Source organism: Ictidomys tridecemlineatus, chromosome 3 (genome assembly GCF_052094955.1).
Source record: "Ictidomys tridecemlineatus isolate mIctTri1 chromosome 3, mIctTri1.hap1, whole genome shotgun sequence".
NCBI lineage: Eukaryota > Metazoa > Chordata > Mammalia > Rodentia > Sciuridae > Ictidomys > Ictidomys tridecemlineatus.
This window is the reverse complement of record NC_135479.1, coordinates 5,663,809-5,688,504: the sequence shown is the minus strand read 5'-3', so window position 1 is coordinate 5,688,504 and position 24,696 is coordinate 5,663,809. Positions and strand designations below refer to the sequence as shown.

Here is a 24,696-nt window from a genome sequence, read left to right as displayed (position 1 = left end):
AAGAAACCCAAGAATCCACCTGTCCCTAGTAGTGACAAAGTAAGGGATTCTAAAGAACAACGGCAACACTGAGGTCAGTGACAATGAAGAGCTGGAATCCACTGAGGGCTAGTCCACGCCCAGGAGCTGTCTAAGCATTTCAATGCAGATCAATTCATTTAATCATCACAATACTTTAATGCCTTAGATACCATTATTATCCCCATTTATAGGTGAGTAGGTTGAGCCTCAGTGACACTAGATGTCCAAGCTCAACCAGCTGAAAAGTGGCTGAGCCAGCCTCTGGGTCCAGTCTGTCTGGCTCCAGAGCTCCTGCTCACCACACCCAGGGCTCTGAGGCCTCCCGGATGTAGGACAGATAAGATTCTTATTATCCTCCAGTTAGGATAATAAGAACCCTACTGCCCAAACACCCACACCCAAACTCTGTCTCAAAATGACCTTCACATGAGTTGGAGGAACCCAACGGGGAAGAGCTGGGATGGAGCTCAACCAGGTGTCAGAAGAACAACCTCAGGATGGTGGGAGGGAGGGGGAACCCTGCATTTTTCACTCCTAGCACTGCTGGTTGGAGGGTCCTGGGAGCACTTGGTTGGGAAGCAGACCAGTGTTTGCCCGATTCCTCCAGAAAGCAAGGTTTCATTGGCATCAAGAATGGCCCTCCTAAAGAGTGGCTGAGGCTGAGATTATGCTAGGAAAGCCTCCAGTTCCCAGCCCAGCTGCTGGGAGTCAGGTGCCGTGAACAACCAGGGCACACACAGGTGTCTGGCGAGTCTATGTGCACCCTCCTATCCCATGGCAGGCAGTACAAAACTGCTGGGTCCAAATATGAGGTTGTCCCTGCCTGCAGAAGACGTGCTCCTCCTGCTCCCTGGTGAACACTGAGCCCCCCAAGCTCTGCTGGGCCAAGTGCCACGCAGGCTCCCGCCCACTCAGGTAAACAAAGCTGCTCCAGCCCAACTCCGGGACACACAGCTCCTAGCACAGGGAGTTCCTGGGGAAGGGGGCTTGGAGAGGAGGCAGCTACACCCCCACTGTGGGAAAAATAAACACAAAGACACTTCAGAGGCGGGCTGCCTGAAGATGGCTATATATAAGGGACGGCCATCAGGTTGCCTCAGGCCTAGAGAACATCTGACTGACTCTAGTCACCACCTGTCACTGTTCCATGCCACACTGGACCAAGCCACCAGCAGTGCTTGCCAGGGCCACTGCACAGAGGCCTGTGCAGTTTCCACAGTGATCTCACCAGCCTCCTCATGCCACCCCACTGTGGCCTCTGCTCCACCAGCGTCTGCTCTCGGTTCCTCAGAAGGGCTGCGCTCCACACCAAAGATCTTGCACCGTGCTGTGGGCGTATTATACCTCATTACAACTACAAAACCTATTGGGCAAGACTCTGATTAGCAAAATTTGGGAGAGCACAAAAATTATTATCTGCTCAATTAGTAACACTTTAAAGCAATCTACAATAAAAATCTTTGTTATGGCACAAATGAGGAACACAAACTGTAATACAAATTTCAGAGCACAACTAAGGACAAATGAATTTCATCCTTAAAACATTCCCTCGCTCTCCTGCTCCGTGCCACACAACACTGACCCTATCTCTGTCTCCAGTCTTTGTGTCTTAATTTATGCACTGCTTCCTCACAGGAGAGCAGGCAGAGCAACTGAGCTTCAGTACCTTCTCTCCTCCCCATCAGTTCATGCTCTTCACACCAACATGCCAGAAGAATTATGCACCTGTGGATAGCAGTTAGCTGAAACAGTCCACGCACCTTTCATGTGTATGACACATTGTCTACACGTCTCACCTTTTTAAATTTTTTTGGTTTTATTTTTTAGTTGTTGATAGACCTTTGTTTTATTTATATGTGGTGCTAAGAATCGAACCCAGTGCCTCACACATGCCAGGCAAGTGCACTACCACTGAGTCACAGCCCCAGCACCTACACATCTCATTTTAAATTGAGAAAGCCCACACATTTCCTGGCTAATCCTTCTGGGGTAGGGCGAGGGTCTTTTCTCTAAATGTAGGCTGGCTGACTAGAGTTCTTGTGGTATCTATTTTGTAGTTTTGATTTAATTACAGCAGGCCAAGATGGGCTGGGGATGCAACTCAGTGGTAAAGCACTTGCTCAGTATGCACAAGGCCCTGGGTTCCAGCCCTAGCAACACCTCCCCACACACACACAAACACACACACACACACACAGTTTGGAGTAGAACAAGAACTTAGGCTTTGCAAAGGAATCTGAGTGTGAAAGTCCACTGAATTTTTATAATGTTCCTATTTAGTTATCATGTCTGCATCTTTTTTGACAGGAATATAATCCCAGTGATTCCAAGGGGTCACACAGGTACCTGTAGAAACAACTTCTTTCTCTACTTACTCTGAGGCACAATGTAGCATTTCAGAGCTCAGATTCTGTACAGCTAGTTCTCAACTATAACTAGCTGGCAGTCCCAGCCCCAGGGCTCCCAGCTCTGGGCAGGTTCTTTCTGTGGACAGGTCATCTAAACCATACTTACTAGTTGTATGACCTTGAGTAAGTTACTGAACTTCTCTGTGCCTGTGTCCCATCTACAAAACTAGACTTTTAGGCAGGTGTGAAATCCCAGTAATTAAGGAGGTTGAGGCAGGAGAATGGCAAGTTTGATGCCATCCTGGGCAACTTAGCAAGACCCTGTCTCAAAATAAAAATAGAAAAGGGCTGGGGAAGCTCAAAGGTAAAATGCCCCTGAGTTCAATCCCCAGTACCCCCCACCCAATAATGAATAAAATTTTTAAAAATTGGTATATTAGTTATCATTGTTGCTTCATTTGCTTATGTTACATTCGATTATGTAACTATAACAAGTTCAACTGCCACAAACCAGTCTGGGGACAAACAACTGACTCTTGATAAGACCCTGGCTTGACTGGTGGAGCTGAAGTACCAGGGTGTGCCAGAGACCAGCCTGCTGGCTGTGCGCTCCACATGCCAGGGACATGAGTCAGCAAGTTCTCCACAAGGAAGTGGAAAGCTTCAGGCAGGCCAGGTCCACGTAGCTCACGACAGTTAAGAAGGCTTTTTTTTTTTTTTTTTTAGAATTTTTTAATATTTATTTTTTAGTTTCTGGTGGACACAACATCTTTGTATGTGGTGCTGAGGATTGAACCCAGGCCGCACGCATGCCAGGCGAGCGCGCTACCACTTGAGCCACATCCCCAGCCCCAGTTAAGAAGGCTTTGTTGCACTTGCTCATCTGTCAGCCACTTGGCTACACCTGGGAGAGTCCCCTAGGAAGGTTTAAAACAACACAGCACCCTGCCATCCCAAAGACTGATGTGCGGGGCCTGGGCGTTTCTAGAGATCCTAGAGACTGTCACAGCAGGGTTGAGGACCTATGGGCTGGAAGATAAGCTCTCAAAGGGCCAGCCCCACTCTTCTTGTCTCAGTGGCTGGCACAGTTCCTGGTCACAAAAGGCCCACCCATCCTAGCTTTTAAAGCAGTTAAGGGTGGCCATGAGGTTTTGGGCTTTGTTCCCTTTTCCTAGCTTCCCGATCACACCAATGGGTAGCAATCAGCCACTCAGCAGCCAAGGCCTGGCCTGAGAGGCAACAGGTACCATCAAGAAGTGAGGCCTCCACAGTGCTCCCCGCCCCAGACTCCCTTCAGAAGCTGCAGTTAATCATTCACCACATTCCTGGAAATAAGGACCCGGTAGCAGTCCCAGCCCCAGGGCTCCCAGCTCTGGGCAGGTTCTCTCTGTGGACAGGTCATCTAAACCAAGCCAAGACCCTGCTCTATACAGGTAAGATGGGTGGATGGCCTGGGGTACAGGCCCCGGGTTCAGTCTCCTCCCCCACCCCACTCCAAGTCTGACTGCTCTCAGGGAGCACTTCTGAACAGCTGCCCACAGTATCCCAACAGTGACATCACAAAAGGCAAGATGCAGCTGAGAGGAGTGTGAAAGGCAGAAAGGGAGTGGTCATTGCCAGGCAACTAGCCCCAGCCCACCGCTGTTTGTTCTGGTGGCAGCAATGCAGGTCTGGTCAGGGCTGCTAGTCAATACTAACGCCTTCCCCCCCAAAAAGTTGCTTCCTTGAATCAGGGTGAAGCTCTGGTCACCTGGCAGTCTCTTCACTCAGGGCCCCCCAAAGCGTGGGGCTTGAAGGACAACCTTGATTTGCCCTCGTAGGTCACAAGACAGTAGCAACAGCAGGTAATGACCCTTTCCTTTCTCCTCTCTACTCCCTTCAGCTAAGGGCTCACAGCTCTCCAAACACTGGTTCCATTTCGAAAAGATATTTAGATTTCCTATTTTCAGGGGCCCCCAGGGATTTTACTGAAGCCTGAGCCACTTCTTGGCTCTTGTCCTTTTTTTTTTTTTTTTTTTGAGACAGGGTATTACTCTGTTGGCTAGGCTGGCCTCCAACTCATAGGCTCAAGTGATCCTCCCCTGCCTCAGCCTCCTGAGAATTGTGACTATAGGAGCACACCACAGCACATCAGTGGGCTCCTATGCGGTTGTTCTCAAAATGCCTCCCAAATGTTTAGCAATTGGGGCAGGAAAAGTTAGGGAGGACGCATAGCAGTGCTTTTTAGCTGAGTTGAGTAGGCCTCCCTCGGATAGAACGAATGTTCTGGCTCATATCAGAGCTATTCAGGAGAGAACGGGAGGCTCCGGGGCAGCCTCTGGGAAGAATGCAGGGCCCTCTCTACAAAGGGGGAAACTCCATTTGTTGCTTGCGGGAGACTTGGAGCTCAGAGACTCACCATTTCTTCAGTGACCACACATGGCCAGCTATTCCCTGCAGCTGCTACTTAGTGTGAAGGTTGGGAGTGGAGAGTAGCACCTGAGACAGGACCTTGAGGGTCCAAACTCACAGCCTCCGTCTTTTCTTTTCCAGGTTTATATGGACCAAGCGGCAATCCAGAAGACTGTCTGGCATGATGAGTTTTGGGAGAACCCCTGGGAGCTGGGGGGCCTGATAGTGATTGGCTTATTTATCTCCACAGTTCTGTTTTTCTTCATGTTTGCTGTTGTATTTGGTTTAATCCCTCCACTGGAGAAGACAGAATATGAAGAGGATTGATGTGACATCCTGGGGGCCAAGAAGATGAGAGGTGGGCTCCTCTGCTTCTCCCATACTCCTCTGTGGTCCCCTCAGACTCAGGGCCCAGTCATCTTTTCTCACCAGGAAAAAAAAAATCTAGTCAAACACTGGGTCTGCCTTAGGGTTGGTCAGATAGCAAGATGGGGAGGTTGGTCTGATACTGGTCATGCAGAGGTCTTCTCCTCTGTCCTCAGGTGAGAGAAGCAATGGATAAGAAGGTCCCCCAATAAATTCCCAGCCCAGCCAGCAACTTGAAGAGGACACACATATACACACACACCAAAAAAAAAAAAAAAAACAAATGAAGTAAAAAATTCCTTTTCAAATCTGTTAACTTGTAAGAGTTCATTTTCTATCTAGATGTGGTCACCAGAAGAAGCCAGCAAAGCCTTACTGGGACCTGCAACTCTCCCTGTGGTATGGCCCTGCCTGTCCGACCAGCCATCTGGCACATGCCCCCAGGTTCTTGGAGCACGTTTCAGTTCCTGAAAAAGCCCTGTTCTGTCCTGCCACAGACCCTTGCACATGCCATCCCCCTTGACTGGTGTGCACCACCAACACTACACTTGCTCAGCTAGTGCTTCCTCAGCCTTTAGATCTCAGTGTAAACCTGACTCCTCAGGTAAATTTCTCCTGACTCTCTGGACTAGGGTAGGGCACCTGCTATATACTATCAAAACACCATTTATCTTTTTTTTTCAGAGCCCTTTAAACAGAAATCGTACATTTTTATTGTTTTGTTCTGTTCTGTGGTACTGGATACTAGACCCAGGACCTTGGACATACTAGGCAAGTCCTCTATCACTGAGTAACCTAAGCCTTTTCTATTTTATTTTGAGACAGGATCTTAGTAAGTTTCCCAGGCTGGCTTCAAACTTGTGATTCTCCTGCCTCAGCCACCCAAGTAGTTGGGATTGCAGGTGTACACTACCATTATCTGGCAAGAATCATCAGTTACCTGACAAATGCCTGTCTTTCCCATGGAAACTGAGTACCACAGAAGCAGGAGATGGGTCTCTTTCTGTCACCATTTTATTCCCATGGCCAGTATGCCTGGCACAGCTGATATCAATCAATATTGGTTGGTTGAACACATGAGTGAATGAGCACATGAGTGGATAAACAGGAAGATACTGGGCTTCTGTGCTCCCCAGCTCGGAGACCACAAGAGACAGTTCAGCTCAGGCCTAAACAGAGCTGTTCTTCTATCTCAAGGTACTGAGGCCGCGAGGCCAGAGGTTGCTTCATGCCTTATAACTGTTCCCAGAACACTAAAACACAAAAAACCCTGTCATGAATAATGCTTTTCCATGGCTACAGCCCAGAGAAAACAGCTACATGCAGAGATGAGAGGAACACTGCTGGGTGCCACAACCTGGCCTCATTCCCAACTGACCTGAGTCCCTTTTCTGTTGGTCCCAGACCCTCCCACCCAGTGCTACTCACAGGGTGCCACCTTGACATGCCCAAACATCTACAACAGCTTTCTTTTAGAAATGTTCTGACCTTAGCAAACCCACTGCACTGGTCTATCCTCTCACTGCCAGGTGCCCGCCCTGAGGGAGTGCTGGCAGGAAAAGCTGCCTCACCTCGACCCCAAACCAGAACTATTCTTAGAAAAGGAGCAAATATAGGGTGGAAAGGAGCTTTTTCTTCATGTTCTGCCCCATTTTATAATAAATATTCCCTTTTATTCAAAGAGCAGTGGTCCTACAGACATGCCAGGGGTTTTATTCCAGCCCGAAAGCCCTGGGATCCAGAACCCTCACACACAGAAAACAAGACACAAGTACAAGGCTGTGCACAAAGCCCAGGAGGCCTTCAGCTGGACTCCCTGGGCCCATGGATGCCTGGGCCCCTGCCCCCAGCTGGCCCATTGACACACTCAGAAACCCCAGCTCCTTGAGATGAGATGAAATAGAAGTAGAGGCCTCAAAGAGGATCGTCTCCCTGCCTGGCAGGTTCTAACCCCCAGAGCCTCAAACAAGAACCAGCCAAGGTGCTTCCAGCAGAGGGGGCTCTGACAATTAGCAAGAACACTCGGTGGTCCTTTTATTCCTCACCAGAAATGAGAGGTCCACTCAAGGAGCCCAAGAAGGCTGAATTTAGCAATCCCCAAACCAGTGCCAGAAAAGGGTTCTAGTGGCGAGGGCCAAAGGCAAGGGTGGACCTGGCACTGCAGTCTACCACTTTTGCTGGGTGTGGTCCTGCCACAGAGACCAAATGAGAGATGGTCATTTCCAGAAGGAGCCACCAACTCATGTGAGTAGGACAGAGATGGGAATGCAAAGACAGTGCTTAAGGAAATGTCTCCCTGATTTCCAGAAGACAGCCCAAAACATCTGTTTCACACTGGTACTATGTACCTCTACACAGAACCTTATCTCAAGACTCTAGTCTTGAGTAATACAGCACCCGCTTAGCATGCACAAGGTCCTGGATTTCATCCCCAGCACTATAAAAACAAGCAAGCAAGCTAACAAAAAGAAGACACTATGCTTACAAAAACCAAGATGGCATAGGTATATGAAATGAGCACTCCATTGACAATTAGGAGGCACAAATTTAGTGGCTTCTGTCTACCTTGAGCTTTATGATTGTGACCTCTCCAGAGCTTGGTTTATTCATCTTTATCTGGGCAATCATATCTGCTGTCCTCCCAGGACTGTTCCATGAGATCAGACGAATCTGAGAGCTTTTTAGACCAAGTATACAGAGTCCTTTGGGGTGTCCCTCATAGGGGGCACTAACAACTACATGTGTCCAGCCACAATCATGACACCCTGCCCAATCCCCACAGATGAAGACAAAGGAGACAAGTGGGGTCCATGTGGGCTGGCTGGCTATTAGAAAGGGTGATTTCTTTAAAGCACATGATGCCTCCTGGCCCAAAAGATAAGAGGGTCACATGCTTCTGTTTGGGACATAGATAAGAGTGGATACTTGGAGTAAAGCAAAAGACCCAGCTCAATGGCATGTGATGACCATAATACCAATGGCTCGGGGCTGGCCACATAAAGTCAGTCATCCTAGAAGGGAGTAGAATGGAAAGGTGGATGACCACCTAAAATGCTAAACAAATCCTCAAACTGCCAGAGTGGCTGGGGCCTCCAGAAGAGAAGAGAAAGGGCCCTGAAGAAGGGTCCTCAAAACAAAACCCAATGATCTTTGTCCCTTGGTGGACAAAAGGCTGCTTTATGTTAGCTGGTCAGATAATGGCTGCTGGGGGAGGAAATGATCTAACATTTTGCTGCATAACTAAAATAAGTCACTTACCCCAATTCTTCACAGAAGGTCACCAGGGCCTCAAAAGCCAAAAGGGTGGCTTTATCAGAGGCTTTGTTCCCTCTCTTTTCCTGGAGACAGAAAATGACCACTAAAAGTCACAGAGTTAGACTACATTGTCACTACAAAAATTAATAAGGGAGAAAACTATTACAGGACAATAATAAAGCCATTTACTAAATGGTATCCTCAAACCTGTGTGTACATCAAAATCCCTAGGCTAAAGAATCAAACTCTCTGGGACAGAAGCCTTAATATTTGGAAATATTTTATACTTCCAAAAAGCTCCCCACGTGATTCTCATGCAAAGGGCCCTGGACTGCCATGTGGGTAGCATGATATGATCTGACTTCATATAAGTCCTTCTATGGTGTGACCCTACCTGCTAATGTATATACAGAGGCTTAACCCACAAAAAGTTAATGGGAGCTGGGGGGCTGGGGTTGTGGCTCAGTGGCAGAGTGCTCGCTTAGCATGTGCGAGGCACTGGGTTCAATTCTCAGCACCACATAAAAAAATAAATAAAACATTGTGTCCAACTATAACTAAAAAAACAAAACTAAAAAAAAAAAGGTTAACAGTTGTTATTTTTGAGTGATGGGTATGCACCACTGGCCTTTTTAATACACAGCTATTCAGTAAAAATTTCCTTTTAGAAAATTGTCAACTTGGGGCTGGAACTATGGCTCAGTGGTAGAGTGCTCGCCTAGTGCGCGCGGGACCCGGGTTCGATCCTTAGCACCACATAAAAATAAAGGCATTATGTAGAGTCCATCTACACCAAAAAAGAAAGAAAGAAAGAAAGAAGAAAGAAAGAAAGAAAGAAAGAAAGAAAGAAGAAAGAAAGAAAGAAAGAAAGAAAGAAAGAAAGAAAGAAAGAAAGAAAGAAAGAAAGAAAGAAAGAAGAAAGAAAATTGTCAACTTAAAAGAAATACAGAAAAGTGAAGAAAATATGACATGATACCTGAGACATTACCTACTGACTTACTGCATTTAGGTGGCCCCTCCCCCTGATATAGATGAATGCACATACTTCCTTCACCTGCAATCTCTCAATGTGTTTCAACTGCAATTTCTTATCACATTGATATTTTCCTCATTATAACTCTGTCAACACTACTTCAAGCTAAACCATGGAATTGCATTTCCCATGGTCAGGTTTTCTTTTTTATAACTCTGTTTTCCCTGAAATAGTTGCTTTGTTTGTTCCATTTGCCTAGATTTCAGGATGTCACTAATTCACCCTCAAATGTTTTGACATAATAAGGAATTCATTTGAATTGGAGCTGGACATGCAGGTTCCACTTTAATTTTTGGAAAATTCCTTCCTAGAACCTTCCATCCCCCAGTTTCATCTGCATGATTTTTTGTAGGCCTGTGCCCAGCTGTCTTTCTGACTCCCACTGAACATTGTCCCTTTGTCTTGCTCCTCAGGAACATCTCCATTTTCCTCTCCAAGTTTACTACCTCTTTATGATGGAGAGCATCCCTTACTAGCCAGTCATGACACAGAGGAAATTTTTTGAAACCCTGCATCTGAAAATGTTTTTATCTTCATGCTTAACTGGTAGACTGGGTAGAAAATTCTAGGTTGGAAATTGTTTAGAATTTTGTAGGGGAGGAGGACAGGTACTGGGGATTAAACCCAGAGTGCTTTACCACTAGCTATATGCCTAGACCTTTTTTGTATTTTTATTTTGAGACAGAACCTCACTAAGTTGATGAGGTGGGGTTTGAACTTGAGATCCTCCTGCCTCAGCCTTCCAAGTCCCTGGGATTACAGGAATGTGCCACCACATGGGCCTGGCATTTGTTTTGGAATTTGAACGCTCTACTTCACAGTTATCTTGTTTCTAGTGTTCCACCTGAGAAACCAGATGCCCTTCTGGTTCTCAGTCCATCATATATTGCCTGTGTTCTGTCTATATAAATTTTCTAGATCTTCTCTTTCTCTCCAATGATCTGAAATATTTCAAGGAGACTAGCGTAGGTTCCCAAAATTCACTGTTAGTAAGTTTCAAATAAATACCTTCTACTCAATCATCCTAGCAAAATCTTTACCTTGTCTAATGTGAATTTCAGATCATGGAGATGAGTTAATTGTGCTCCCTTAGTTCAGGGCAAACCATCATTCTCTGTCCACAAAAATCTCCATCCTAATCTTTACTTGCATTCACCTTCTCTCCCTATTCCTTAATTTAGCCATTCATTTACTAAATACTAACTCTGTTCCCAACACAGATCTAGGCTCTACAGTTACAGAAAGCAAAAGGTCCCACTCTCATGGAGTTTGCATTTCAGAAAAGTAGACAGAGCATAAACAAATGTCTGAGTAGTAATAAATATGAATTTCTAAAAAATAAGATAGGAGCCTTCCTCAGCCTCAGCTGTGCTTTGTATCCCCTCATGGGAGCATGTACCATGATTTCTTTACTCACTGCCCAAGGATCAACATTCATCTTATTTGTAATTTTCTGTCATCATGAACAATTCTGCCTCACAGGCTCTACACATGAGCTTATGCACTGGCACTTTTATTTCATAGACTCTGATGCCAGAAATAGGATATCTGGGTCAAAGTGTACCTATATTTTAAAGGGTAACAGGGAGTTAGGGGTGCAGATCAGTGACAGAGCACTTGCCTCCCAAGTGCAAGGTCCTAGGCTCTGTCTCCTGCATTGCAAAAAAAAAAAAAAAAAAGTGTGATAGAAGGTGCTAGATTGCTTTCTTCAAAATGACTGTAACTCTTTGCTTTCCTCTTGGCATGAGTCCTCTTTCCTACACAGCCCCACTAGCAACCAGGGCTAGAGCTTATTCACATGCATGTCAAAACATTTACTTTAATTTGCATTTATTTGATTGCTATTAATTTGAGCATCTTTTGAAATGTCATTTGGATGAGTTTTTCTGGGAACATTTTTTTCATATTCTTTGCTTTTCGTGTCCTTTTTCTTATCAATTGGCAAAAGTTCTCTGTTCTCAACCTTAACCTTTTACTTGCTTCTATACTGAAATATTTTCCCAGATCTACTGTTTATCTATTGACTTTGTTTATGGGACTTTTTGCCATATACATTTCTTATAGCTTCAGAATTGATAGAAATTTAAAACTTTTTAATGTATTCAAATATTTCTTTTTTTCAAAAGGATAGTTTTCCAGGCTTGTAATTTCTTTTCTTTTTTTTAATATTTATTTTTTAGCTTTTAGGTGGACACAATATCTTTATTTTATTTTTATGTGGTGCTAAGGATCGAACCCAGTGCCTCACGCATGCTAGGCGAGCGCTCTACCACTTGAGCCACACCCCCAGCCCTCCAGGCTTGTAATTTCTACTATAAAAGTATCTCTAGGCTGGATGTGGTGGCACATACCTATAATCCCAGTGACTTGGGAGACTGAGGCAGGAGGAACACAAATTTGAAGGCAGCCTCAGCAATCTGTGATGCTCTCAGCAATTTAGCCAGACTTGTTTCAAAATAAAAATAAAAAAAAGGACTGGGGATATAGCTCAATGGTAGAGCATTCCTGGGTTCAATCCCTAGTACTCCCCCATACATACACACACAATAACTCCAGCCCTAGATCATACACCAAGCTAAATTTTCTTGTAATTTTTTTTTTTTTTTTTAAGACAGGGTCTCACTCTATTGCCCAAGCTAGCCTCAAACTCCTGGGCTCAAGTGATCCTCCTGTCTCAACCTCCTGAGTAGCTGGGACCACAGGTTTACATGACCATACCCAGCCTCCACATTCTTAACAACAATTGGTTATAAATGTTTTACATTTCTGCCAACCTAATAGGTATAAAAGGATAGCTTGTTTTCTGATTTGCATGTTTCTGATTCCTAAGTAACATTGAACATCTCTGTACATTTATTAAATATTCTGTTTTCCTCTTCTATGAATTGTCTGTGCTTTGTGCTATGAGGCTGGTACCTTTTCTTTTCTTTTTTTTTTTTTTTAATATTTTTTTATTTTTTAGTTTTCGGCGGACACAACATCTTTGTTTGTATGTGGTGCTGAGAATCGAACCCAGGCGGCACACATGTCAAGTGAGCGCGCTACTACTTGAGCCACATCCCCAGCCCATGGTACCTTTTCTTATAAGGAGTTCTCTAAACAGCCCCACCAATAATATATACTACAAATATCTCCCCCTTTTTTTCACTTAATTTATGGTGTTCCCCATTATGCAGAAAATTTTAGTTTGAATTTTATCAAATACGTCACGTACTCCTTTATGGTTTCTGTTTCAAAAATCTTGAGCTGGGGCTGGAGTTGTGGCTCAGTGGTGGAGTATATGCCTAGTTTTGTATGAGGCACTGGGTTTAATTCTCAGCACCACATATAAATAAGTGAATTAAATAAAGGTTCATCATCAATATCTAAAAAGAATTTTTTAAACTTTAAAAAAAAAACCTTGAGTTGCTCTGCCCTTCCTCAAGAAAATAAAATATTTCACCTTCTAATTTTATAGCTTTTTGAGGTCTTGAACCCACCTGTAATTCATATGTATATGCTATCAGCTAGGGACCTAAATTTTTTTTTGGTTGGCACTATTCAACAGTTCCCCCTTTTCCAACAATTTCCTGTTGATTTATAATGCTATCTATCACACATCAGGTTCTCTTACATGTTTGGTTCTGTTTTTAGGTTTTCTATGAAGAATGCCTAACCATTAAAAAATAAAAAATGGCTAAAAGCAAAAGTAAAAGACACATAACAATGGGAAATGCTCACATAACAATTCACTAAAACAAGGGCAAGATTGATTTTGACTGTAAAATAGCATAATTTAAATGTTTATAAAGAAAATAAGACCAAACTAGCTTGTTGTCAGCTGCCTGTCCACCCTACACACCACTACTACCTTGCAAAACCCTGGCCAGTAACACCCTGTCTAGCTTACAGAAGCTCCAGTTGGACTGGGAAATAGACAGTGTAAAACTGGAGAGTGGTGGGTTCAGTTAGAAAAGGCTAATACCACCCATGACTTACCTGGAGTTTCCCAATTTCCTTCCTGATTAGAAAGCTAATTTGGTCCCGATCATTCCTAGAGTAATAGAGACGGCACCAAGAAGGCTTCCCATCCCTGCCAGCCCGGCCAGACTCCTGGTAGAACCCAGCCATTGACTTGGCAATATTCCAGTGGACGACAAACCTGTGGGATTCAAAAGAATGAGTTGCATGAGATATAGAAGAGCTGAGTCCTCATGGAGGGGGGAATCCTGTGCCACTAGAGCAGGGCTCTATCCACTGTGGCCAGATACAAGGAAGCAGAAAAAATATCCCAGAGTAAGCCGGCTGAGATGACTGTAGTACATTAGCAGCTCTCTCTGCATGGAGCAGCCCAGCTTAGAGGCAGGAGTTAAGGGGGTAATTTCAACAAATATGGGGGATCCAAAAAAGGTCACAGCCAGAGGCCCAGTGGAATAAATACCAGTCTTAGAATAAGATTAGACTCTGACACTTATGAGTGACACAACTAGGACTAAGTCTTTTATAATTTCTTTGAAGCACAGAACTAGGCAATCTACCCTGAGCCAGGCTCCAACCAGGAAGGTAAAGCAAGAAGCAGAGCTCACCTGACATTGGCTTTGTCCACTCCCATTCCAAAACTGATGGTTGCAACAATTACAGGGACCTTCTCCTCCATCCACTCATTCTGCACCTGTGTTCTATCAGAAGCCTTCAGCCCTGCAAAGGGGGAGAAGGTGGGGAAGGATAACCCACATTTCCCATGGGTTTACCTTGGGTTTTACATTGCTGGGCACTTTATACCCACCCTGAGTCCATCACTCCCAGCTATATGACCTGGGGCTGGGCACTTAATCTCACAGAACCTCAGTTAATAGACATAAAGACCTCAGCCGGTGGGTTGGGGACTTGAATGCACAGAGCATTCAATAAATGTTAGATGAGTCAAACTGTTGTTCATTGGCCTCCAAAGCCTGTGCTTTGACCTGGTTTTTTATATCTGGACTTATAAAAATGCATCCCCTGCTGCTTGGTGGGCACAGGATAAGAAAAAGAATTCAGGAATTACAACTCTTATTTTAGACCTCATTCACACCTGGACTCCTTTTAGCGGAATCAAATGAATTTTAGCTCTGCATGGGTCTCTGGAAAAAGATAATGAATCACCTAATTATCCAGAATCCATAGGAACACAACAGGCCTCCTCAAGTGAAGAGGACCACATAGCCTGGACATCTCTTACCTGCGTGGTAAGCCTTAGCATTCACACCCCTGCTGCTGAGCTCTGTGGCCACCTGTTCACAAGCCTCTCTAGTCCTGCAGTAGATAATGCCACAGCCGGACAACAACTGAATAGGGAGACAGGAAGAAAAGAGGTGTGGGAAGAAAACAATCAGCCTGCTAAGTGCAGCCTGCTTCAGAAGAAGCTCTGTGTTTTGTTTTGTCAACTTCAGTCTCCTGAGAAGGCAGGACACCCAACAGAGCTCTCCTGCTTCAGAAGAAGCAGAACCAAAGCAGCCTAAAGTCCAGCCTCTATAATTCCTCTGCCTACTCCCCAAAACCCTGTATAGGTCAGCAAAGGCTTCACACAGAGGGACCATGTGCTTGTTTTCCACAGATGGAGCCAAGACAAGGGAACCCCATTGAGGAGGACAATGCTGGGTAATGAAAGGGATAACTCTTTGTGTGCCCAAGTTTGTTTTGTGAAGCACTGAGAACTGAACCCAGGGGCACTCTACCACTCAGCTATATCTCCAACTCTTTTTTAAAATTTTATTTTGACCTAGGCATGCTGGTGTATGCCTATAATCCCAGTGACTAGGAAGGCTGAGGCAGAAGGACTGCAAGTTCAAAGCCAGCCTCATCAACTTAATAAGACCCCAGGAGACTTTGTGAGGGCTAAGGATGTAGTTCAGTGGTAAAGTACCCTTAGGTTCAATTCCTGGTAGCTTCTCTAGCAAAAAAAAAAAAAAAAATATTTTGAAACAGGGTCTCACTAAGTTGCCCAGGCTGGCTTGGAATTTTCTATCATTCTATCTTGGTCTCTCAAGTAGCTGTAATTACAGGCACTGTACTCAGCTTGTACACAAGTTTTAAGAAGCCTCACTAAGAAGCTAGGAAAAGCAAAGGTTTGAAAAACTATCCATCTCTCTGGTGCAGATAGCACCTTGGTCCCCAACTTTAGGGTCTCACCCCTTTATTAGCCTTCTGTCCAAGAGCCTTAAGGCAGAAATCCCTCAGGTTTCCATAGGGATCAGAAATCAGTTCCTTGAACTGCACATCATAAAAGAGGTTGGCCCGGAAACAGGGAGTCTTGAAAGTGGCAACTGGTTGCTTCAGATGCAGGGCAGCAAACACGTCCTCTTGAACTTGTGGAGTGGCTGTGGCAGTCAGGGCCACACATGGGGCATGTGCCAGGCGGGAGCGCAGAGCGCCCAGACGCAGATAATCAGGACGAAAGTCGTGTCCCCACTGGGAAACACAATGAGCTTCATCCACCACCAAGTAGGAGAGAAGGTGGCGGGACACTAGGGAATTCAGGGTGGGCTGGAAGGAAGATGCAGCTGCCATCTCTGGGGTAATGTAGAGAAGCTTGGTCCGGGGTTTTTCTTGCTCCAAGTCAGAAAGCAGCTCCTTCCTCTCCTGCGCCGAAAGCTTTGAGTTCAGGGAACTCACTTGTACCTTCAGGGCCAGCAAATGGTCCACCTGGTCCTGAGGGCAAAAGGGGACAAGGCCAGTGGCCCCTCAGAATTCAGTGGTCAATTTCATTGCAACTCCCCAGGAAACTTCCCAGTCATAAAGCCTCCTCCCCTCCTTCCATATATCTGCTCTTTGCCCAGAAGTATGCAAGGTGAAGTGGTTGAGAGGACAGGCTCTCTGGAGTCACAAAGACCAGGATCTAATCCTGGCTCATTAAAGTGCTACCTGCTCTCAGGCTGTTTCTTAACCCCTGGGACTCAGTTCTAGTTCTCTCTCCCAAAATAGTAACCATCTAATAAGACTGTAGTAAGAAGTGAATGAAATTTTACATTTTAAAGGTAATGTGAATGCATATAAAGCACTTGGCACAAAGCCTGAGAATAGGGAACACTGGCAAAGTACAACTGGTGTTCCCAGTCTGTGTACCTTTCTTTTGGGTGGATGGCTCTTAACCACATGGCCTTACTTCCTCAATTCTATTTCCATCAACCCATCTGCAGGCACTACATACAGTCAGAACATCTGGTCAGTAAGGTCCCAATGAGTTTCTCATCTCTTTTTCGGTTTCACATACCTGTACACTTGCCAAAATAAACCAGGACACCAGGGATTCCTCATATCAATTTAGCTACCTATACACCTGCACCTTTTATCCTAACATCATGAGCACATGTGTGTGGATGTGAGAGTGAGTTGGTGTATGAAACAGATAAAGTTTCATACACTTCTGCACCAAAAAACCCCAAACCAAAACAAAACAAAACCAAAAAGCAAAAACAAAAACCAAACCCAGAGGATGAGGGACCTCAGGCCATCAAAACAGTAAGACTCATTTGTGACCCACAAGAGTGACATACACTAATAGAGAACCTTACATTTGGGCAATTCAGAAACCCAACAAGAGAAATGTAGGAAAATCAGAGAAAATAAAAGGCAAAGACCAAATAAAGGAGGAGTAAAATTCTAACTATAAACAACCATTCCTTCATTGTTTTGGGTTACCACCTTCATTCCCCAAATCTCACCTGAATCAAAGCAATAAGAGGAGAAATAACGATAGTGATGCCTTTAGCCAACAGTGCAGGGAGTTGATAGCAAAGGGATTTTCCTGCACCTGTGGGCATGCACACAAAGACATCCTTGTCACCTGCAAAAACACAAAAAGATAACGTCTCAGTGCTTCATGTTTTCATCAAGGTTGTTGAAAAATTTAACGAGAATGTAGGAACAACATCTAGCAGTGTTTGGCACAGGGGAAGATCTGGATATGTTTAACTCTCTTCTGTCCCTTCTATAAAAAGGACAAGGATACTTAAAATATTTGGAAATGTCTGAAAACTATTTCTGGTAATGGTATTAAAAAACAAAAGAGTATGAGTTGAGCATGGTAGCATCTGCCTGTAATCCCAGCAACTTGGGAGGCTGAGGCGGAGAATAATAAGTTTGAAGTAACTTAGTGAGACCCTATTTCAAAATAAAAAAATAAAAGAACTAAGGATGTAGCTAGGTGGTAGAGTGCCCTGGGTTCAATCCTCAGTACCACATACACGAATAATAATAAGGGCATAAATTTTGAGTCTGCTGGGACACAGATGACTGAAAAAGAAACACAGCTGTAAAAGCAGAATATTGCTAGGTGACTGGGCACATCTGTGTAGACACACAAGGACATCACTTAGAGATATTTTGTTTATAAATATGTCAGTAATATTACACTGCTGCAGAGCTGGGGTTGTTGCTCAGTGGTAGAGCTCTTGTCTAGCATATGTGAGGCACTGGGTTCAATCTTTAGCACCACATATAAATAACTAAAATTAAAAGCCCATCAACAACTAAAAAATTTTTTTTTAAATATTACACTGCTGCTCCCCTCTGGACAATTTCCAATGATCATATCTCCAGTTTACAATCTTACTGCTCCTTCCTTTCTTATGGGGGATCCAAATACTTACTTTTCAACAAGGGGATTACCTTGTGACTACCCAAACAAAAAATAGGAATCTAGGAATAATTTTTCAAAGACTATTTTTGGCTCCAGCTATATAATGTAAGAATCAGAACAGGTGAGTGATTCTGCCATTAAAATTGCAGCTTTAGATGATAAGTCTAAAGATCTCCAAAACTAGTTACAGGCCTAAGGTGGGGATGTAGGAAGTGTTAGGAGGATGATGTTATGCTATGGTACAGCCAGTAGAAATTTAAAGGCAGGTAGTCTCATGTTACCTTTCACTACAGCCATGGTTGCATTCTCCTGTAAAGTTGTCTTAAAAGAGTCAAACCCAAAGACCTTCTTCAATGTGCTCCGGACTCGCCGTTCAGGGTCAAAGGAAGTGGAGGGAGGGTGGGTGTTCATCTTAGCGAAAATTAGTAGCCAAAAGTTAAAGCAAAAGTGGTGGAAGATTGCCACGAGAACTCTGTTCTGCTTTTAAAACACTGATTGTTTTCTTCTGTAAGAATAAACCTGCTATATTATATTTAAGCAATGTTATTTTCAAGTAGTAAAGTTGCAGATGAACTGTCTCAAGCAATACATTCCTGGGCAATTATCGTCTGCACTGTTAGACTCCATGAACATAAACACATTGAACTATCCCAGGCCAATTAGCCCAGAGCTACAATCAGATCACAAGAAACGCAAGTGTCTTTGGAAGAGTTTGGAGAACTGGAATTGTTTTTCTAAGATCCACCTACTGCTCCTTCTTCTGTAAGGGCAGCCTTGACGACGATTCTTCCCCCCAGGACCGGCCCTTCCACTTTTCTTCCTCTGAGCCCCAGATCCACAGTTTTCTCCCTTCACCAGCTGAAGATTCCCTCTTTTCACCACCCCCAGGTATCAGACCCGGCCGTAGGGCCTCTAAGGGCCAAGGACTCTTGCCGGGCCGCTGCTGTCCGCTGGTTCCGCAAACGCACAAACACTTCTACACACCTTTCCCAACTCTAAGATAAACCCCTGGGAATAGCCTGTCAGGTACAACCCCTACAACCTTACATCCGTCGCGCGATGATGACGTAAACAAGCGCAGACCTGAGGGATGGGCCAGGTTCAGAAACGGCGGTTTTGATTGGCTACCCTCGGTCGCGGCGTCTCCTGGGATCCGGAAGAAGTTGATTTTCCTCACGGAAGTCGTCGTCTTTGAGTCATAGGTGTGAGCCACGCCCAAGCTGTGGGAATAAAATGGCGGGGAAGAAGAACGTTCTGTCGTCTCTGGCGGTTTACGCGGAGGATTCAGAACCCGAGTCTGATGGCGAAGCTGGAATCGAAGCTGTGGGCGGCGCGGCTGGTGAGGCCCGAGTGGGAAGCTGAAGGGGGAATCGAGCGTCTTTCAGAATGCTGCTCTCCTAGTGGGGTAGGAGGGGAAGAGAAGTTCATTGTGCCCCACGATTCGGACCCCGGAGCCCCGAAGCGCAGTCGGGGTCCTGAGTTAGGTTTAACATTAGATATTCTACAGTAAGAACTGTTTCCTTCCTTTGTTTCTACTCTTCTGCTAAAACTTAATAGAAATCTGTGCTGGGCAGTGGGATGGACGAAGGGAGAGAGGTATCCACGGCTGCAGCATCACTGCCAGTTCGCTCCGGTTCCTTGTTTGATGGGGGGAGGGAGATGAGTAAAACGTACTTGGAGAGTGATGAAACGTGTGTCTTGATAAATTTATGACTTTTAAATTAGGAATGTGCTCTAAACATATCTTGGAGCTTTTTAGACGTATGTGTAAATTACACTTCAGAGAGTGTATTCTGTAGCTACGCCATAAAATTTGGGTATTTGTGAGCTTTTTTTTTTTTTTTTTAAAAAGCTTCTGGGTGATTCTGTTTCTTTGTGAGTTTTTAAAGCCCATCAGTAATTTCGTTGTTTTGTTCGAATTATGAATCCCTTGTTAGAATAGGAACAGATTTCTTTGGGGTAGTAGAAAGAGCAAGTTATCTAATGTATCTGGGCCTTGGATTTTTCTCATCTGGAAAGTGAAGGGAATTGGTACGAAAATGAATAAGACAGTCTGTCTTATAAGAGAAGGCAAAGTTACAGGTTCCTATGATACAAGGTAGAGGCAAGCATGTCAAAAGAGATGTTCAAGCTCCATGCTATGATAATTCAGAGAAGGGAAGGCTTCAGTTAAACTATTGTAGATGAAGTGACAGCTTTTTTTAAAAGCCTTTTTTATGATTTTATTTGCTTATTATTATTGTTTTACATGATACAGAGGATTGAACCCAGTGCCTCACATGTGCTATGCAGGTGCTCTACCAATGAGCACAAACCCAGCCCTGGACTGATAGCTTTAATTTTTTTTTTTTTTTTTTTTGGCTGTGCTGGGAATATAAGCCAGAGCCTCATGAATGCTAGGCAGGTGTTCTACTACACCCCCAGCCTGGATTGACAGCATTAGAAACAGGATTTAGTGTGATATTCTTCCATGTTTGTGTCTGTGGTCACTTAACATGAGAATTAATTTCCCCTTTTTTCTTCAGAGATAGTCTTGGCCATTCAAGTCACTAGAAAGTTTTCTTGCTTTTTTTTTTTTTTCTTTCTTCTCCATCTTTTACCACCTCTGTTTCAGAAGAGAAAGGTGGATTGGTGTCTGATGCCTATGGAGATGATGACTTTTCTCGCCCAGGGGGTGATGAAGATGGTTATGAAGAAGAGGAAGACGAGAACAGCAAACAGTCGGTAAGTAAATTTCTTGAATCCAGAGCTGCTCAAAGCACCTTTTTGTTTGTCAAGAAACTTTTGAATTGTGTCAATAATATTCCATTTTATGGCTGACTTCATTTCTTCCCCCCTTTTGTTTTGCATTGGTTGAAGAAACTAAGTTGAATATCAGTAGTTCTATTGAAAATGAAATCCATTTTTACCTGGACCATTTTGTATGAACCTTGGAATTGAAATTTGCAAGGAAAGATAGTGGACTATTTTATTTAACTCAGATATCAGTGGGTGTTTTGTATGAGTTTTCCCTACTTAAATGATATAACAGTGTGTTCATCCTAATTGGTGTGTTATTTATATCTGAAATCAACTCTGTATTATTTGAAATCTCATTTGGGGCTCATTTAATTATTTCAGTTGGTTAACAAGATAAGGAAGGGAAATTTCTTTTTCTTCCACTTATGTTAAGTAGGTACTGGATAACAAAGAAAGGAGAACTTGTTTTTATTAACAAGAAAGACATAGGATTCACAATCACCTGAGCAGCATGAACTAGAAAATTTTTTTGGTACTGAGGATTGAACCCAGGGCCACTTTACCACTGAGCCATATCCCCAGCCCTTTTTATTTTTTTATTTTGAGGCAGGGTCTCACTTAGTTGCTTAGGGCTTTGCTGAGTTGCTCAGACTGGCCTCCAATTTACATTCCTCCTGAGTTGCTGGGATTACAGGTGTGCATCACCAAGCCTGGGTTATGAATCAGAATTTTTAAGTTTGGAGATGCTGGTGATGTAACTCAGAAATGGAGTCTTCCCTACCATGGGCAAGGCCTACATTCAATCCCCACCACCATAAAAATGAATGAATGGATGTTTGGAGGAAAAGCAAGGAAGTTCATGTTAATGCTTAGCATAGATATGTACAAAATTGAATTTCTATATTGAGTCTGGCTATTTTGCAACAGTTTGAATTGACACACTTATTTATTTAAACGTTTATATGTTAATGTTAGCATTAAAATGCTTCCCAAATTAGGGCTGGTAGTGTAGCTCAGTGGTAGAGCACCTGCCTAGCAGGCCCTGGGTTCAGTTCCCAGCGTTATGGCTTTCCAAATTAATAGAAATATATTCTATGCTCTTTTGTGAAGTATTTCATGTCTTTAGCCTCACCCATTAATAATTATAATTCAGAGTTGATTAGATTTTTTTAGAAAAACTTTATAAGATCTTTTCTTGACTTTTATTAAGTATGTATATACTGCCTTAATCTTCATAACTGTTTTCTTTAATACATTTACATAATGTGTATTTTTTAAATGTTGTTCCATATTTGTTTTTCTTAGAATTTCCATCATATTTAAGCTTTGTTTCATATTTTAGTAAAATTTCACCAATCCCAAAATAGATGTTCTGAAATATGTGTTCAGCTGGCTCCATCACTGATTATTTGCCTGATTGATTTCATTTTAAGGAGATTATGGAGATTGCATCCAAAGGCTTTGACTCACTGGCACCTTACAGGGCAGTTAAGTCTCAAAATCATTACTATATTTGTTTACAACTCTTAGGTGGTGTGTATAGTAACATCTAGAGTGCTGGGTCACATTTGGTTTAAAGTGTAGCTTTGTTGAAAATAACTGTCAAATCAGTTGAATTTCCTCAGCACTAAAAAATCTTTCATGTATTGGGAGTACTGTAGGTAATGGAAGTGACATGGATTTAATTATCTAACAAAATAGCTGTGTCTGATCTTTGACTTTCGTTATATTAGTATAAGTGTTCAGTGGAATTGTGGTCTTGCTCTGGACAATGTCTTATTCACATGGTGCTCATTTGGATAAGGAACAAGGTGGGCAGAATGGATCAGTGGCAGTCAGTAATGTAAGCACTCAGTGGAGGCGGAACCCACTCAGCTGGGACCCAAGAAAGACTGTGCATTGCCCTTTAGTTCTGCCTTTCCTAGGTCACCTGCTCTAGTCATATGTCTACCTTCCTGTGTTCATGTTAGTGTGAATTCTACTGGTTGAGGTACCAGGGTATAGATGTCTGAGTCACAGCTCTTTTTTTATGTTGAACAGTGTTCTGTTAGGTCTAAATCTGATATATTTGTGAATATGAAAGGCAAGGGAGGGAAAAGGTCCATAATACTGGTTTTAAATCATTCATATTTCAATGGAAACACTATGCTTGTTTTATCCTGTAACCTAATTTTATTCTTTTCTGAAGCAAATTACAACTTCTTTCCACTCTTTATGTAATATTTTACCTTGAGCATTTTCATTGATGTGGACTGTGGCACCACTGGAGTAACTGTTGACTTTGAGCTGCTGTTGTTTTGGATTCCCCCCACCCCAGAACATCTCCTTTTCCCCTTCTCTTTCTCTAGCTGTGGGTCATTTGGTAGGGGAGGGGTTCTTGGTGGGATGACCTCTTCTGGGTTAAATGAGCTTTTTGCTCCAACCTTAGTTATGCATGTGAGATCTCAGGCCCACTCCTTTAAGCTTAATCCTCTAAATTCTTTGTCTTGTAGGAAGATGACGATTCAGAGACTGAAAAACCTGAGGCTGATGACCCAAAGGTATTTGATGTTGGCTGTGGCGGGGTGGCTGGATACGAACAAGGCATTTTAACATCATGGCTCAGTTCATATGTCTGGTCACGAATCTGTCCCACTAATAATTAATTGTGTGACCTTGTGGCATTTATAAAGTGCCAGCTTTATAAAGAAAGATTTTTGAGGCAACCTAGGAATGGGTAAGTCCTGAGGCAGAGTAGATTTCCAGGCTTGCAGATTGTGCCATACTCTGGACTAGAAAGCAAGAGGCCTGAGTCTCACACTGTCTCCCAAGTGCTTTGTGGAAATCAGGAAGGCATGAGGGTTGCCATGTGTACTTGGGATTCTCTTCGGCTTCTAGAAGTGAAAAAGATCTCCAAGAGGCTCAGACCAATGTGAGACCTCACCCCAACTGCTGGGGATGTTGATCCCAATCCTCATTTTCCTAGGGATGTACAACTTTCACTCTTGGGCAAGCTTTGTTTAATGGTCAGGAAGACATATTTATTTTCATGAAGCCATTTCTTCTCATAGGTCCATCCCAGTAGCAGCTGAGAGTAATTAGCAGTGATTCCTGTCAAGTTTCTTAGTGGTCCAGTAGTGATGAAGGTTAAGACCCCTTGTTCAGGTTAAACTGCTGTGTTATTCACTGGGCATTGGACATGTGTCTTTTGAGGAATCTTTATGGGACATTTTTTTTTTAACCCCTAAAGAGAAAAACTAATTCCATTACTCTGGGCCTGGGGAATAGGGATCAAATTTTGCACTTAAAAACTGCTTTGAGGGCTGGGGATGTGGCTCAAGCAGTAATGCGCTTGCCTGGCATGCATGGGGCACTGGGTTTGATCCTCAGCTCCACATAAAAATAAAATGAAGATGTTGTGTCCACCGAAAACTGAAAAATAAATATTAAAAAATTCTCTCTTCTCCTTTTTTTCCTCTTAAAAAAAAAAAAACCGCTTTGAAGCCAGTCTTACTGGTGCATACCTGTAATCCCAGCTATCTAGGAGGCTTAGGCTGGAGAATTACAAGATTGAAGTCAGCCTGGGCAATTCATTGAGACCCTGTCTCAAAATAAAAAATCAGAAGGGCTGAGGGTGAGGACTAATTATGTGGCTCAGCGGTAAAGTCCTTGAATAGTGTGTGCAAGGCCCTGGGTTCAATCCCCAGTACTACCAAAACAAAACAAAACAAATGAAAAATCAAAAAACAACATACTTTGAGCTGGGCATGGTAGCTCATGCCTGTGATCCCAGCAACTCGGGAGGCTAAGGTGGAAGATCACAAGTTCAAAGCTAGCCTCAGCAACTTAGCAAGAATCTGTCTCAAAATAAAACATTGGGGATGTGGCTCAGTGGTTATGTAACCATGGGTTCCATCCTTGGTACCCCTAAAACAAAAAAACCTACTTTGAAACCAGGTGAAGCC

At 43.6% G+C, this 24,696-nt stretch overlaps 3 protein-coding genes across 9 annotated transcripts in view; 2 read left to right on the top strand and 1 right to left on the bottom strand.

The window, feature by feature from the left end:
- The window catches only part of Recql5 (RecQ like helicase 5), a 33,597-nt gene extending 14,506 nt beyond the window's left edge, over positions 1–19,091 (bottom strand). For both annotated transcript variants that reach the window (XM_013361657.4, XM_005332565.5), the window contains exons 1-7: positions 18,295–19,091; positions 17,097–17,218; positions 15,565–16,083; positions 14,615–14,720; positions 13,980–14,091; positions 13,393–13,555; positions 8,385–8,464 (exon numbers count right to left, since the gene is read on the bottom strand). In XM_013361657.4, the coding sequence (XP_013217111.1) occupies positions 8,385–8,464; positions 13,393–13,555; positions 13,980–14,091; positions 14,615–14,720; positions 15,565–16,083; positions 17,097–17,218; positions 18,295–18,424 (1,232 nt within the window). In that variant the 5' untranslated portion in view covers positions 18,425–19,091. The remainder of the gene's footprint in view (positions 1–8,384; positions 8,465–13,392; positions 13,556–13,979; positions 14,092–14,614; positions 14,721–15,564; positions 16,084–17,096; positions 17,219–18,294) is intronic.
- On the top strand, positions 3,655–5,438 carry Erln (endoregulin). Of its 2 annotated transcripts, XM_040268450.2 has the most exons (4): positions 3,693–3,802; positions 4,086–4,213; positions 4,902–5,118; positions 5,303–5,438. In XM_040268450.2, exon 3 carries the CDS (start codon positions 4,908–4,910, stop codon positions 5,085–5,087), a length of 180 nt encoding a protein of 59 aa, XP_040124384.1. In that variant the 5' UTR covers positions 3,693–3,802; positions 4,086–4,213; positions 4,902–4,907; the 3' UTR covers positions 5,088–5,118; positions 5,303–5,438. The 2 variants fall into 2 exon arrangements, with proteins under 2 accessions (XP_077897802.1, XP_040124384.1); XM_078041676.1 differs by lacking the exon at positions 4,086–4,213 and having other exon boundaries at positions 3,655–3,802.
- Positions 19,092–19,192: 101 nt separating the features above from the next.
- Sap30bp (SAP30 binding protein) overlaps positions 19,193–24,696 on the top strand; it is a 40,943-nt gene continuing 35,439 nt past the window's right edge. For 2 of the 5 annotated variants that reach the window (XM_005332567.5, XM_040268443.2), the window contains exons 1-3: positions 19,194–19,352; positions 20,628–20,737; positions 23,245–23,292. In XM_005332567.5, coding sequence (XP_005332624.1) covers positions 19,247–19,352; positions 20,628–20,737; positions 23,245–23,292 — 264 coding nt within the window. In that variant the 5' untranslated portion in view covers positions 19,194–19,246. Of the gene's footprint in view, positions 19,353–20,627; positions 20,738–23,244; positions 23,293–24,696 lie in introns of all 5 variants that reach the window. The other 3 variants (XM_040268445.2, XM_040268444.2, XM_013361658.4) reach the window with 3 other exon arrangements.